The following is a 14,538-nucleotide window of genomic DNA, read 5'->3' on the forward strand; positions in this document are numbered from 1 at the left end:
GATCTATATGCTCCTTTCGGTGCTACGGTGTATTTAATATGACCTTTCTGCACTGAGAATGCAAATTGCACATAAATCGCTTTTCCCTCTATATTTTTTTCTCGAAATGAACCCTGGTATCAAATACAAATTTACATTATTTAGAATTAATAAAATTAAAATTATCATAATGAAAAAGTTTGCAATTTTTTCACCTTATTGATATTTTGACCTTTATGCACTAAAAAAATACTATTTTTATTCATAAACGATTCAACATGCAATTAAATAATTTAAAAGTCTCAAACTTTTTCTCAAATTATGACAGACTTGTCAAAAGAAACTTAAATATTCAGAAAATAAAACCAAAAGTATGGGTCTATAATGTAAATTTTGAGATATGGCATGAAATAAGCTAATTTTAGGGGAAAATTGGAGTTGATTTTTTCTTTACTTTTATGAAATATCACATAAACATGCCAATATATGTCGATAGAAATATTAAAATATTGTTGAAATATGTTCTTTGAAACAATACGAAGATATGGAGATTGTTCCGTTCAAATTGGAGTTGCACCTAAGATATATCGTTTAAGAGGGTAAGCAAACATCCAAGAAGTCGGTCCTTAAATTGTGAAACAGTTCATTTTTTGATCTCGCTCTAAAGTTTATATGAAAAAGTCAGACTAAGTCAAAGGTAAAGTAGTCAACCCTAACTAGTAAAAGTGCCCATAAAGCCATTTCATGTAGCGTTTGGCGATACTATATAGCAATATTGTATTCAAATTGTTATGGTAATAAACGTTTAGATATAAGGTATTTTCTCCTATCATACCGGTATATTAGTAGGTATTTCATATCAGTTTTTGTTATTTCATGCCAATATTTTTTTTTACATATTTATATAGTCCGACCTTCATCGTTTCAGAGACGGATTCTGTGACATCAGAACTAGGCCCTGCAGACAAGCTAACGTCATCGTTGATAATATCATGGAATCGGACGCTTTATCATGTAGAATCACTCCAATGAATGTATGAATGAACATTTCTACAATTTTGTTGTTTTCTCACTCAAGCTAAGGCTCACGACCCAATGATTTATTAATCCAGTATTATATACTTGTATTCTTTTCCATGATTTAATATTAGGTATCAAATGGCGAACCGGTGGAATCAGGCCCAGCGGTGAACACTAAAGGGGAATTTCTTAGCTTTTTAGAGGTGCAGTGCCCAATTCCAGAAAGCAACGTTATGAAAGGTAGATACTTAAAAATAGCACTTATTAAATACATTTTTCTTGAAATTATCAATACTGGATTAACTGAAATTTTGAATTCATTATTTTTTAGGACCGAGTGCCAAGGGTTTTAAAATCTCCATAACCTCAGATGGTCAACTTTACAGTCAGGAGGCGTTGTTTATTGTCGCTGATGGTTACTGTACCAAGTGTTCAGCTGATGGAGTCTGTACTGACAACGTTAGTAGTCTAAAGTGTTAGAAAACGCATTAGCATGTAGTAATACCATCAAAAACAGTCGATGGAAGTAATTGTTTATTATTATGAATGAAAATTACTGTTCTCATTTTTGGGAGTTGATTTTAATCAACTCTCCTATGCAATTACTCTGGCAAACCGAAAGCGAAACAGTGTTTGGACCTAAGCACAAATCACCACCGCTGACAAGACTTAGTTTTTGAAAATAATAGAAGATTTCGATGAAATGTATGCTGAAGCATTGTTTTTCAAGGAAACTTATCTATAAACACTTTGAAAATAGTCAGATTTTATATAATATGAACAAGTTAGATATTTTTGTAGTCTCATGTACTCCTACGCATGAGTTTGATATAGTCTCGTTCAACCAAACGTTCGGCTGTCTCCGTAAATCTCCGACAAGCAAAGAGGCTCTCTTGCTTGTCGGAGATTAACGGAGACAGCGAACGTCTGGTTGAACAAGACAAGAGTTCGATTACAATAGTGCTTGGATCCATACAATCTTTAGAATTGTTTCGATTACTGATATATAGTTTAAAATCCATCTTTAAATATTACACAACATGATTCCTATGGGGTTTCTCGAAATTCTTGTCTGAGAAGTCTAAAAATCCATATTATAAAAAGTGCGTAATTCAAATACAGACTAGAAACTAATTGCCATGCAAGATAAGTTGATTTTAATATAAATGATAATCGATAAAATCAACTCCCGTCAGTACTTCAGTACTTTGATTTTCTAGAAACTTTTGAAGAAAAAGTCTATTTTATATTTTAGAATTCGTTGTTTTTTTAATTATAAAATATCATAGATATTAATGAGGTCAGATTTCCTAGATTTGAGATTTCAATTTGATTATTTTTCATAAGCCCAACACCTGTGTCATTGACGGCATGTGTTACCGGAATGGTGACCAGAATAACGAAGGACAGGTGTGCGATCCTGCTGTCTCTACTGTTAACTGGACATCTATCAAAACAGTGCAAGGTTAGATTTTCAATATACATTTATCTTTATTCCATTTAAAAAAAACTTGCTCTGGGATTTGCCAAATTAAACATAAACGTTCCCTTATTAAATCTAGACCAAATACTATACAACACAAATTGATATATATTTATATCATTAAAAAAACTTGCGTAAATATCAGGTACTAGTCTATATCGTTTTTTTTATTGTATCAATTGTTTACTTACTGTTATTTCACTAAAAAGAGTTTTGCACTTAAAGCACATATGATATGCGCAATGACCTTGTATTTCTATTTACATGTATTTATTTATTCACTTATACATTCATTCCTTCATTTATTTATTCCTTCATTTATTTATTTACTTTCATATATTAACGTTTCTGTAATTGATCAACTTCCAGGAAAACGTCCAAGATCGCTGTGTAAGTGCAAGTTTACAAAAGTAAAAACAAATACTAATAAGTATTATTATAAAACACAACTCCATGAAAATGCTCAAGGACATCGTTATTAGTCCCCTACCGGTTTTCACCTGAGGGGACTATAGCTTTCCTCTGCGTCCGTCCGTCTGTCTGTCCCACTTCAGTTTTCCACACTTTTTTTCTTTATGCGTTTGAGGAATAATATGAAATTTGCTGAACAGCTTCAAAATGTCAAGCTACAGATCAAATTTACACTTTTGTAGCGTCTGGTTGACATATTTTCGAGAAAATTAATTTTTTTATTCCAATTTTTTAATGTTCGGGTTCGTTATCGGGTTTGGTGTATTGGATAAAGGAGGAAAGTATGTAGTTAAAGTTTGTCCCAAGTTATTGCTTCCATCGCTTTTTGATGATTTTTAATAAAATTACACATACATGTGAAAGAAATACGGTTGAAATCGTTAAAAGGGAATATATCCAAGATATCTTCATTGAACAATTATCCCTTTCCACTCAGAAAAATTAACAGGAACGAAAACAGATTCCTTACGGAGATTTATAATGGGGAATGTTTACATCTTTTCTCCATTCGGAATACACTCGGAATACATCGCGCAATTTTTTAACGTTATCATCCGGGCTTATTAATGGCTGTTGCAATGCAAAATCTCCGTAGACTTTCAATTTCGGGATGTGTATTGAAACCTGAAGCTGTAGAGGGGGCATTTCAAAACAGATAATCTGGACATTTTTTATATCAGTGGATGAACGTAGTTTGAGCACAAAGGTATTTACTATTATTGAAATATCATGCAAAAAGTGGTGGAAGCAAAAACTCGGGACAGAGTATAGTAATAATATCGTCAGACGTGCATTATTGGGACCATTCCTTTTATTGTTTCTAAAAAACAAATAAGTTCTGTAAAATAGTGTCAAACATTGTGTTTTAAATTTAATCGACAGGGTTTTTTGTATTATTACAATCGATTCGGGGAACAGAAGACGGTAAGAAATTATATTCTGCATAACAGTGCATTGTTTTCACAATTTTCTACAAACCGGTAGGGGACGTGTATTGCTTATGCAATACTATCAGAATGCTTGTTTTTAATATAAGGCCTTTGCCAATGAACAATAACTGACCGATATGTTTGACTTTGCAGAGATTGACCAATACACTGCAACTTACACCGGATGTCGATGCCCGGACAACACAAATTCTTTCAACTGCGCATGTTGTAAAAATGGTGGATGTCAGTGCGGGGAGATTCAGCCCAATCAATGTACACATTGTAACTGCAAGAAGCTGTGTGGCTCTAAACCTTGTCTCTTTCCGCCGCTAGCTCCGTAGTCACGTGATCCATTAAAACAATCTACACTCAGAAAATGTTTCAGAGAATTGTTTATTTGAAGAAAAAACATAAATTGACCCGTCCCAATTAACTTCTTCGAAAATTTGAAATAAGTTGTTTGTTATTATTAAAGGAACGAAGATTCAGTGCATATCAATATTTAATCGAACTACTTGTAACAATAATTAGTTACAAATCAAGCATAATGCGTTTGTTGAACAAGAATGTTCCCAAACGGAGCCATGTGAATCCTGAATACAAATTACGCGAACCTAGCTGTGAGAAGTTGCGATTGTGTTTTCCCGAGCTCTGCGATTGTATCAGTTGTGATTAATTAAATCATATCATAAATTCTAACATTTGGTAAAGTTTATACTTTCGCTTTTTCCGAGTTCTGTTGGAAGGGAACGAGAGGTTGTTATTGACAAGTTTCACTCTCTTTTTTATTTCATTACGAACAGTATATTCATGGAATTGCACACAGGGGTCAAGCCCGTTTTAACATTAATTTCAATGTAACCATATATAAAGAAAGGGGTCGAACTCTGACCGAGATAAAAAAAAAAACTACCAGCTCGCTTCAATTAATTTTTCAAACACTTGCAATATGCATGTATTTTTCAGAAAAGTAATGTCTGAGATACACTCATGCCGAATTTCAGGTTGATGGGTCTTAAAATAGCGAAGATATACGTCATTATTCTCTCGAAGTCGCCAGGTTATTTTTACTCGGACATTTACCGGTCCAGGGCTCACGATGGGATTTTGCCTATGACAACAGCAGTATTGCAACAAGTCGAGAAACATTCGCACTAATCTTTTAAAATCTTACATTAAACGCAAGCTACTTACATACAAAAACTCCGATCAAATTCCTTAAATATTCTTCAAACTAAACTTTTATTCTGCAACCAAATTGACTTCTGATAGGGCCAGCCATTTTAACGTCTACGAGAAAGACTGATTCTGATTGGACCATGAGGAATATTAACCAATGAAACTGAGTTTAACATTAGCTATCACTATGGCCGGTCTGGTCAGAAGTTCATGTGGCTGCAGAATAAAAGTTCAGTTTGGAGAGTATTTAAGGAATTTTATCGGAATTTAAGGATGTAAGTAGCGTACATTTGATGTGAGATTTTAAAGTTTCTCGACTTGTTGCAACACTGCTATTGCCATAGGCAAAATCCCATCGTGAGCCCTGGACCAGTAAATGTCCGAGTAAAAATAAACTGGTGACTTCGAGAGAATAATGTCGTATATCTCCGCTATTTTAAGACCCATCAACTTGAAATTCGACATGAGTGTATCTCAGACATTACTTTTCTGAAAAATACATGCATATTGCGAGTGTTTTAAAAATTAATTGATTTATTAGGGTTTTGAAACGAGCTGGTAGTTTTTTATCTGTGTCAGAGTTCGACCCATTTCTTTATATATGGTTACATTGAAATTAATGTTAAAACGGGCTTGGCCCCTGTGGTATTGCAAAGGTATCTAAACAGCAATCGCAAGTTTCTAATTTTCCGGCAGAGGTCGGAAAGGCCCGAGAAGTTGCGATTGATCTTAACAGTAGGCCTTTGGACCACATCGCTCGTCTGAACAGCAATTCTTATATCTCTTTCTAACTTTATAAGATATGAAACTCGTTAAGAAATAAGATATCATCCTTTGAGATTTATGAGGTGATGATATACGGTCGAGGGTGACCAGATCAAGTAAAGCCCTCAGGGCTATATGATTAAATTTATCACATCGATCGTGTTTGATTACTGCATAGTATTCATAGAATGTTCCTTAATTATGAAAATGTAAATATTCTAAAATGTATGCGAAAACGTCTACATATTCTAAAGTTAATCATCGAGCTCCTTTTGTTGTGTCAGATTTTGAGAATAAGATTTTTTTAAATTTTATATTTATTCCAATATTAAGAATTTTACCACCATTTTCTTTGCAGCTTCATCCTCCCATTGGGGATCTTGATTAAAACAAACTTAAATCCTCGCCAATTGAGGATGCGTCCACACAAGATTCAGCTTTTCCGCCCATTGATTTATTAGCAAATTTTTAATAATTCCAAATCATCTTCTCTTTTAAAGAGGACTTGGCTCATCATTAGAACAATACTAAATCCCATTCATCCAATATTGTTTTGTGCAAAATATTGTTGAAATTTGACCCAGTGGTTTTGGGGAAAATAATAATATGAAGAAAAAATTACATCAGAAACGACAACGTCGACAGATAACGGAAAAAGTTGATAAGAAAAAACTAAAAGATAACAGAAATATTGTTCTTGAAAGAAATTGTTTTTTTTATTTCAGAGTTGTAAAATATCAATCACATGTCTTTACAAGATAATGAAGCTGGTCTGAAATTTCATTGCAAAAATACCAAACCATTGATACATCGATACAAAAGCAAGATTGATTATTTGTATTATTTATAACCAATGATGTACAGTAACGATAGTTGTTTATTTTGGTTCGACCAGATGCTTAATATCTGTAAAATTAAGAGAACGCGCATGCGCATTCGCTGTCAAATAAACACAGCAGTCGTTTATATTTCTCTTGCTCTGAGACTTTGATATTATTATGGAAATCAATTATAAGTTTATGGATCTAGCTGATTCGCTTCCTTCTTGACGTATACAATGAGGTAAACGTTGGTACCACGTGCTTGTTGCATTCCTTATCAACACAACAGAAGCTACAGTCCATAGCCATGTTCGGGAACCCAGACGGATTGTCGTCCATCGTTAGGATACAGTCCGGGTTTGTAGCAGTTTTCTGGTACCATTTATTCTTACACACATCAACCGTTACACACCTGTTTGGGAAAGAAAACGTTCATTTTGCAATCAATTTGTTCCAAAGTAAAAATTGTAAGTAGAGCTAATTTTCGAAATTCGATTTTAAACGAGTAAAATTAGAGCGAGACAATGAGTTTTAAGTAAAGTGATTTCAGTATGTTACATGTAGTAACGTACCCTTTAGTTACGATCCTTCCTCCTTGTTGGTCTTGTTTGACTGTTGACATACAGTAATGGGAGTCACTGGAACATGTTGTCAGTTCCTGGGATTGGCAGGTCTGGTCTTTACAAGTGTAGCACTGGAAATCTAAGAGAAAAAAATTGAAAATCGATATTCGAATACTAGTATTAATATTAAATTGATTGACTTCTTGGCAACGAATTTAATAACTATGATTTTTTTTAATTCAAGAAAATTGATGCATTTGAAAGGAGACAACAATATGTCGTCATTCAACATGAAATAATTCTTAATTGAATAAAAGAGGTTTTTAAAACAATAAGCATTTTTATATTAATCAACCTGGTTTTGGTGTTGTGGTGGCGTTAGTTGTTGGTGTTGTTACTGGAACAGTTGTTGTTGGTTGATTTGTTGTTGTTTGAGCCTTGGTGGTTGAGATCTTTTTTGTTGTCATGGTTGTTTTCTTGTCTGTGGTAGTCGTTTGAGTGGTTGTAGGCGGCTGGGTGGTTGTTGACTGCACTGTTGTAGTTATCGGGACAGTTGCTGAAGATGGATGAGTCGAAGTTTGAACTGTAGTAGTATGAATCTTAAGAGGTGACTTTGTAGTCGAGGTCTTTTTTGTGGTAGCAATTGTCTTTTTATCTGTCGTAGACTGCAGTGTGGTAGTTTGTTGTGTTGTTGTTGCTTTTAGGGTTGTCGCCCCTTGTGTAGTTGTCGCCGCTTGTGTGGTTGTTGCCGCTTGTGTAGTTGTCGCTGGCTGTGTTGTTGTCGCCGCTTGTGTAGTTGTCGCCGCTTGTGTGGTTGTTGCCGCTTGTGTAGTTGTCGCTGGCTGTGTTGTTGTCGCCGCTTGTGTAGTTGTCGCCGCTTGTGTGGTTGTTGCCGCTTGTGTTGTTGTTGCTGCCGGTGTAGTTGTTGCCGCTTGTGTTGTTGTTGCCGCTTGTGTAGTTGTTGCTGCTTGTGTGGTTGTTGCCGCTTGTGTAGTTGTCGCTGGCTGTGTTGTTGTCGCCGCTTGTGTGGTTGTTGCCGCTTGTGTTGTTGTTGCCGCTTGTGTAGCTGTCGCCGCTTGTGTAGTTATCGCCGCTTGTGTTGTTGTTGTCGCCGCTTGTGTAGTTGTCGCCGCTTGTGTAGTTGTCGCCGCTTGTGTAGTTGTCGCTGCTTGCGTAGATTTTCCTGTGTGCCCAGATGTTACTGGATGTTTCGTAGAAATAGCGCTTGCCGATGAATGAAATTTGATGGGAGATTTGGTTGTTGTAACTTTCTTAGTTGTTAATGTTGTCTTTTTATCTGTTGTCTGTGTTTTCGCTGTTGTAGCCGCTTGTGTACTTGTCGGTGCTTGTGTGGTGGTTACTGCTGGAGAAGATGTTGCTGCATGCGATGTAAAACAAACGTTTATTGTTGAATAATTTGTCAATATATTAACATTTACATCGATATATCATTTGAAATTTATTAGCTTAGAGGGTTTGAATCTGGGAGATATTTTAACTGTAAATGTGTGTGTACTGTAAGCGTAATTAATTAATTACTGTAAATATGGTACATTATTATAATCAAAATTCATTTATTGAATTATAATTAAGGACATAAAATTGATAAGCCGATTTGCGCTTTCTGGATACATAACATTTCCCACCACAACAAAGATTTAAATCAATCGTTTTTATAGGGATGCAAAAATTCAAAGATAGTTTTTTTTTGTAAAGTTCAGCTAGCCTACCTTGACTTGACGCTGGTGCTGATGTTGTGGGGTTTTTAACAACTACATTAGAACCTAAACAAAAGATATTATTAAATTGTTATGCACAAAATCGTTTTAAAAAGGAAATAATGCTTATATATATCTGGTATTTATTCGCTCCTTTAAATTTACCTGATGTCCCTGGTTGTGTTAACTGGTTTTGACATTTGGAACAAGTACCGCTTCCTAAAATGAGACCACCAATGTGAATATGAATATCCAAGTCAATTCCTCCTTGTCCGCTGTTCTGGTTTCCATGATTCTGGCAACAGATTTGACCAGAATGAATGTGGCACTGTGCAGAATTCCCGCTATTGCCATTGTTACCACTGCCGTTACCATTACCGCTGTTACCATTTCCATTGTTGCCGTTGTTACCATTTCCATTGTTGCCGTTGTTACCATTTCCATTGTTACCGTTGTTACCATTACCGCTGTTACCATTACCGTTGTTACCATTACCATTATTACCATTTCCATTGTTGCCATTGTTTCCATTTCCGTTGTTACCATTACCGGTGTTACCATTACCGTTATTACCATTTCCATTGTTGCCGTTTCCGTTATTTCCTCCGTTCCCACCATTTCCACCTTGACCTCCGTTTCCACTATTTCCGCCATTGCCACCATTTCCACCACTTCCCCCGTTTCCACCATTACCTCCGTTGCCGCTATTTCCACCATTACCACCATTTCCACCTTGACCTCCATTTCCTCCGTTCCCACTATTTCCACCATTACCGCCATTTCCACCTTGGCCACCATTTCCTCCGTTCCCACCATTTCCACCCTGGCCACCATTTCCACCATTTCCAGCATTACCACCATTTCCTCCTTGCCCTCCATTGCCACCGTTTCCGCCCTGACCCCCATTACCTCCATTGCCACTATTTCCACCATTTCCACCACTTCCGCCATTGCCACCGTTTCCACCTTGCCCACTGTTCCCTCCGTTTCCACCATTACCGCCGTTTCCACCATTACCTCCGTTTCCGCTATTTCCACCACTTCCGCCATTGCCACCACTACCCCCATTACCACCATTTCCACCGTTCCCATTCGAGCCAGGAGTTCCGTTTGATCCCGGAGAACCCGGACGACCGTTTGAGCCCCCTGGCGATGTTGTCGGTTTTGAATTAGGTTTATTTGGACCTGTTGGAGGTTTTTGGTTTGGTTTTCCTCCTGTTGGGGGTTTTTGGTTTGGTTTTCCTCCAGTTGGAGGTTTGTTGTTAGGTTTTCCTCCAGTTGGCGGTTTGTTGTTAGGTTTTCCTCCAGTTGGGGGTTTCGTGTTAGGTTTTCCTCCAGTTGGGGGTTTCGTGTTAGGTTTTCCTCCAGTTGGAGGCTTATTGTTTGGTTTTGTGTTCGGTTTCGTGTTAGCTTTCTTGTTACCATCATCATCTTCAGCTCTCAATCGTTGATCTTCTTCTACAGTTCATAAACATGAGACACATGCAAAGCAGCTTTAATTCAAACAAATTCTTTCAACTATCTCACAAAATACAGCGCCATATTAAAAACACCTTGTACCTTTTCCCTCTGCATTACACAAACTGCCGGCACAGCACCAGGTGCAGACTCCTTCGTACCCGGTCCTATCACCCCCGTAGCATTCCTCCTCATTGTTTTCCTCTTTATTCATACATGTCTATGATAATTTTAAGAAAACAATTAATATTTTTTGAAGGAGGGCGTTTTGATTTAAAGTTATTGTTATACCTTTCACTTAACGAGAAACCAAGTTCATAACAAACAATTAAACTATCAAACGATTACCAAATGTGGTTTTATTAATGGCGTAATGTGTCTTCCCAGACTAGAGTGATGTAAATTAGTGCACTCTTGTTCTTCCTTAAAATTAACATCGGTCTCACTTTGGTGCTAATGCATTATTTCGACATTAATCTCCCTAACAACGTACCTGCATATGAGAGCAGCCCTTGGTTACCAGCACCGATCCGTCTACATAGTATCGTCGCTTAGTAACGCAATGCTCCTGAAAATTCATAGAGACGTTCCTTAAAAGCGATAAACTATTTACATAACCTTTGAAAAAAGGAAACGGTATTAACCCTTATGGTATATTTGTTTTCGAGGTTATGTATTTAGATACAAACGAGATTCTAAAAAGTTGTACGTAACTTTATCTTTAGTTAGCTTCTATACGTAATGGCAATAGAATTACTTAAGTTAATGTAGAATTATTAATTAATATATATTTTGCAATATTGAGAGTATTCAATATGAAGACTGTAAATAATGTTTAATACGTGCCATGTTATATTTGCCAACGACCTGTTGAGAACTGATCGCTGACCTGACAAACAGCAAGTAGTCATGCCATTTTCTCTATTTTGTACAGTTAAATATAAACACATGTTCACGGCAATAAAATCATCGGAAACAAAGGCTGTACGTGAATGTCTCTCGCGAATGTACAATACTTGGTTTACAGTGATATTACGCCAATGCTTACATGGCCCGCTTGACAGACGGCGGTTTGACTGCAACTTTCGCCTTCCTTCAAGTTGTCGCATGAGTAACAGCTATACTGTTCAGTGTTTTCTCTCGTAGAAGGAGCACAGTTCGCTAAAGCTATGCCTGAAATAGATTACAGCCCTGTAAATTAACGCATTGTAAACATGCTGTAAAATCATAGCTATTCACTTGAAAATAAAATATGCTGTGTGTGTGTATGTGGGGGGGGGGGGGGTCTTTGATATATCATAGTTATATCCTCCAAGATCTAATAAAAACATACTAGTATTGTGTAAATGAAACACGGAGCAATATAAGTTATTCATATTTTTAAAATCTAAAGATTTGAACAAACTTGAACATACACTAACTGATGCTTTCACACAGTTACAGCCACGAATATAAAGGTCTTACTTAAAAGGTTTCTATAACTAACTTTTTTCAATAAATGGGTGTTTTTAGATACCGGTATAATATCCGGATAAAAATTAGTTCGTGCCCTTATTTCTTGATATTCGTCAGATTTATTAATTATGAGGTGTTTTTTATCTGTTGATGTAAGAGCGATGTGACACATATAGCTAAACCAAATATTTTGCCCATTAGCGAGCCGGGACTATAAACTTAGTTCTTATTTAAGCAAACAAGAGGGAAAATGTTAACCACAGTATATCTTGGTTATATTCTCGGTCTCTCTAGAACGTTGTTTATCCTTATGACTTTCTTTCAATATCATAATCCCCATGTATGAGACTTCGCTTTAGCCTCCGCTGCATTCTTGTTTCTTGTTGATATTTAGACTAATCCTTGTGTATCCCATGTCTTTCAAATGTTTATCTTTTTGTCCACACCTGGAACCTCTGATGTCTTCCTTAGTAACAATGTCTTTGATAAGTTGGTGCGCTTGGACATTTCTTGAATTGTATGATTTATTATTAATTATTTTGAATTCTACGGAATTGGCGTGTCCAGCACACAATTATGATACTCAGTTTTCTAGTGCATACTATAGAGTGCTACATTCCTTATTTACAATCGATAACGAATATATGGGCTTTATGTATGTATGAAAATCCCTTAGTCATTTGCTTATTTCACCGGTTATACTCTTGATTACCTATTTTCAATCAGTTTTATTGCATTTTGCAAGTTTTATGGTTGTTCATTTCTACTTCAATGGGTGTGTATACTCAAATTGCAACACACGTATCTTTTTGAGGTTCGTATAAAAAACGTTATCTTAAAGCCGAAATTTTCACTTGTAATTTGTATTTCAAATATTATATTCCTTTAAATATGTTAATATAAAATACAGAGAAAACGGTTTATATTTCACATTGATATGTTTTAATATATATCCCTTCAATGAATCAGAACAATTCTATTTCAAAATATGCACCGCCAAAAAAATGAAATTCAATATTGTTTCCTTTCATTATAGATACGGTAGCCGTAATATCAAATCATCTTACAAATTAAAAAATCAAAACACGCAGTGGAGGCTTGATTTGAGATTTAAAGAGCTAGGTTTTTAAATGATGGTTGAATATTTAGAATTCGTGTGGTTTCATGGTGCCCCCCCCCCCATGTGCATCTCCAACGAATTATGAATGCGGTCTCTCATTATCTGTGCGAGCAAATCCACGAATTTAGATCCCAACAAACCAAATTAGAAAACTTTGGTTTAATATAAGTCCTACAATTTTTTTTATTTTAAAAAATGATTAAACAAATCGTTCTTTGTTTAGGTCTGCTTTTTTACAAAAGTGTTATGTTGTAAATTTTAAATTTACTGGGTGGGTGTAAATACAAAATTTACAACATGACAACTCATGTTGTGAATTTTGTATTGACACCCACCAAGTAAATTCAAAATTTACAACATGACAAAAGTTTGCAAAGAAGTTAAGTGGAAGTAAACGATTGAATTTATAACAGGATCCTCAAAAAAAAAAATAACCGTGTATTATCTGAAATGTTACATTTTTGTATATAACATCTCAAATAGGTCATTCATTCTTTTTCAGAGGAAATTCTTCTATTGACTTAAAATATTTAGCGATGACGAAAAGTATGTTTATCGGTTTAACTCCAATTTTAATTTTGCATTTAAGCAAATATTTCAATCCGATCAAAGCAAGTTGTGCTTGATTTTTGGTATGTCTTTGTTGCTGATTTTTTTTTTTTTTTTTTTGGTCAGTTTTGCTTAGGATTTTTTGCACATGCATTTGACCATATTTGTGCCGTCATTTATCTGAAGCAACACCGATTGCGTTTCTTACTCATCTAATAACGTTTAACCATAATCAAAAGAATAAATAAAATAAATGAAAGCATTTTAAGGATAAAAAGTCAATTCTGAACTTAGATTTTTCGATAAGATGAACAAAGATACTTGCAAGCAATAAAAACCAGGAGACGTGTTCCAGCCATGTTGAGGGTTCCACCGAGGGCCGACTTCTGTTTATCTCTCTGCCTCTCGGTCCTTCCCATTAAAGATCCCGATCTTGTAGGAGGCATCGCGATTAATTTGTTTACCCTGTCTTATGAAGGGAGGGGATGACAACTTTCACTCATTCTCCTCTGCATTTACTTACACCCTAAACCAGTTTCTACGTCCACAAATAAATAAACGAGGAATGTTTGGAACTATAATTGTCGTTTAGCAAGATACCTGTTAATCTTTAATGTCAGAAAACGAAATTGCATAAATGTGTTGCCTATTACAAATATGATGTTTGGGACTGTTCTTCTTCTTAAAAATGCATTTTTAAAAACATAGCCTGACCTTCTTGCAATATTTGCTCAATATATCTTCATCCTCTAGAATCGCGGGATGTAAGGTCTTACTCATTGTTTGACGTGCGGCAATAGCAGTTTAAATTTGTTGATATTTTTCCCTGTTGTCAAATTTTTGAGAAACAATTAAATTACGTTACTTTTGAAATTCGATCAGAATTGATTTAAATCGATTTAACTTAATCTATAACGCAGCGTATTTCTTAAAGAAGTGTACTTATATTTTCAAAATATACAGTTCCTAAAGGTGAAGAAGATAAAAAAAAAATGTACAAGTACACTCGGGTTGATATGTACTAAAAT

General features: G+C 35.5%; 2 protein-coding genes across 5 annotated transcripts; one reads left to right on the forward strand and one right to left on the reverse strand.

Moving 5' to 3' along the window:
- The first annotated feature begins 525 nt into the window (after positions 1-525).
- LOC136272994 (von Willebrand factor D and EGF domain-containing protein-like) lies at positions 526-4,370 on the forward strand. Its single transcript, XM_066076473.1, has 6 exons — positions 526-578; positions 908-1,013; positions 1,131-1,239; positions 1,331-1,458; positions 2,347-2,464; positions 4,036-4,370. Exons 2-6 carry the CDS (start codon positions 972-974, stop codon positions 4,221-4,223), a joined length of 585 nt encoding a protein of 194 aa, XP_065932545.1. The 5' UTR covers positions 526-578; positions 908-971; the 3' UTR covers positions 4,224-4,370.
- A 2,329-nt stretch (positions 4,371-6,699) lies between these two features.
- LOC105327290 (uncharacterized transmembrane protein DDB_G0289901) lies at positions 6,700-13,991 on the reverse strand. Of its 4 annotated transcripts, none has more exons than XM_066076477.1 (10): positions 13,836-13,991; positions 11,435-11,559; positions 10,880-10,954; positions 10,489-10,606; positions 9,661-10,386; positions 9,094-9,552; positions 8,941-8,994; positions 7,566-7,766; positions 7,220-7,349; positions 6,700-7,059 (listed from the first exon to the last, which is right to left on the reverse strand). In XM_066076477.1, the coding sequence occupies exons 1-10, from the start codon at positions 13,954-13,956 to the stop codon at positions 6,852-6,854; spliced, it is 2,217 nt and encodes a 738-aa protein (XP_065932549.1). In that variant the 5' UTR covers positions 13,957-13,991; the 3' UTR covers positions 6,700-6,851. The 4 variants fall into 4 exon arrangements, with proteins under 4 accessions (XP_065932549.1, XP_065932548.1, XP_065932547.1 ...); XM_066076476.1 differs by having other exon boundaries at positions 7,566-7,793; XM_066076475.1 differs by having other exon boundaries at positions 7,566-8,573.
- Positions 13,992-14,538: the final 547 nt, after the last annotated feature.

The sequence above is a fragment of the Magallana gigas genome, chromosome 2 (genome assembly GCF_963853765.1).
Source record: "Magallana gigas chromosome 2, xbMagGiga1.1, whole genome shotgun sequence".
Classification (NCBI taxonomy): domain Eukaryota; kingdom Metazoa; phylum Mollusca; class Bivalvia; order Ostreida; family Ostreidae; genus Magallana; species Magallana gigas.

Coding starts and splice junctions, on each gene's coding strand:
- LOC105327290 (XM_066076474.1), bottom strand. CDS start 13,956: ATGCCTCCTACAAGATCGGGATCTTTAATGGGAAGGACCGAGAGGCAG. Junction 9,553..9,660: donor CGGAGGAAATGGAGGTCAAG/GTGGAAATGGTG, acceptor ACGGAGGTCAAG/GTGGAAATGGTGGGAACGGA. Junction 7,060..7,219: donor GGAAGGATCGTAACTAAAGG/GTACGTTACTAC, acceptor TTTCCCAAACAG/GTGTGTAACGGTTGATGTGT.
- LOC136272994 (XM_066076473.1), top strand. CDS start 972: ATGGAATCGGACGCTTTATCATGTAGAATCACTCCAATGAAT. Junction 1,014..1,130: donor GTAGAATCACTCCAATGAAT/GTATGAATGAAC, acceptor ATTTAATATTAG/GTATCAAATGGCGAACCGGT. Junction 2,465..4,035: donor ATCTATCAAAACAGTGCAAG/GTTAGATTTTCA, acceptor TTGACTTTGCAG/AGATTGACCAATACACTGCA.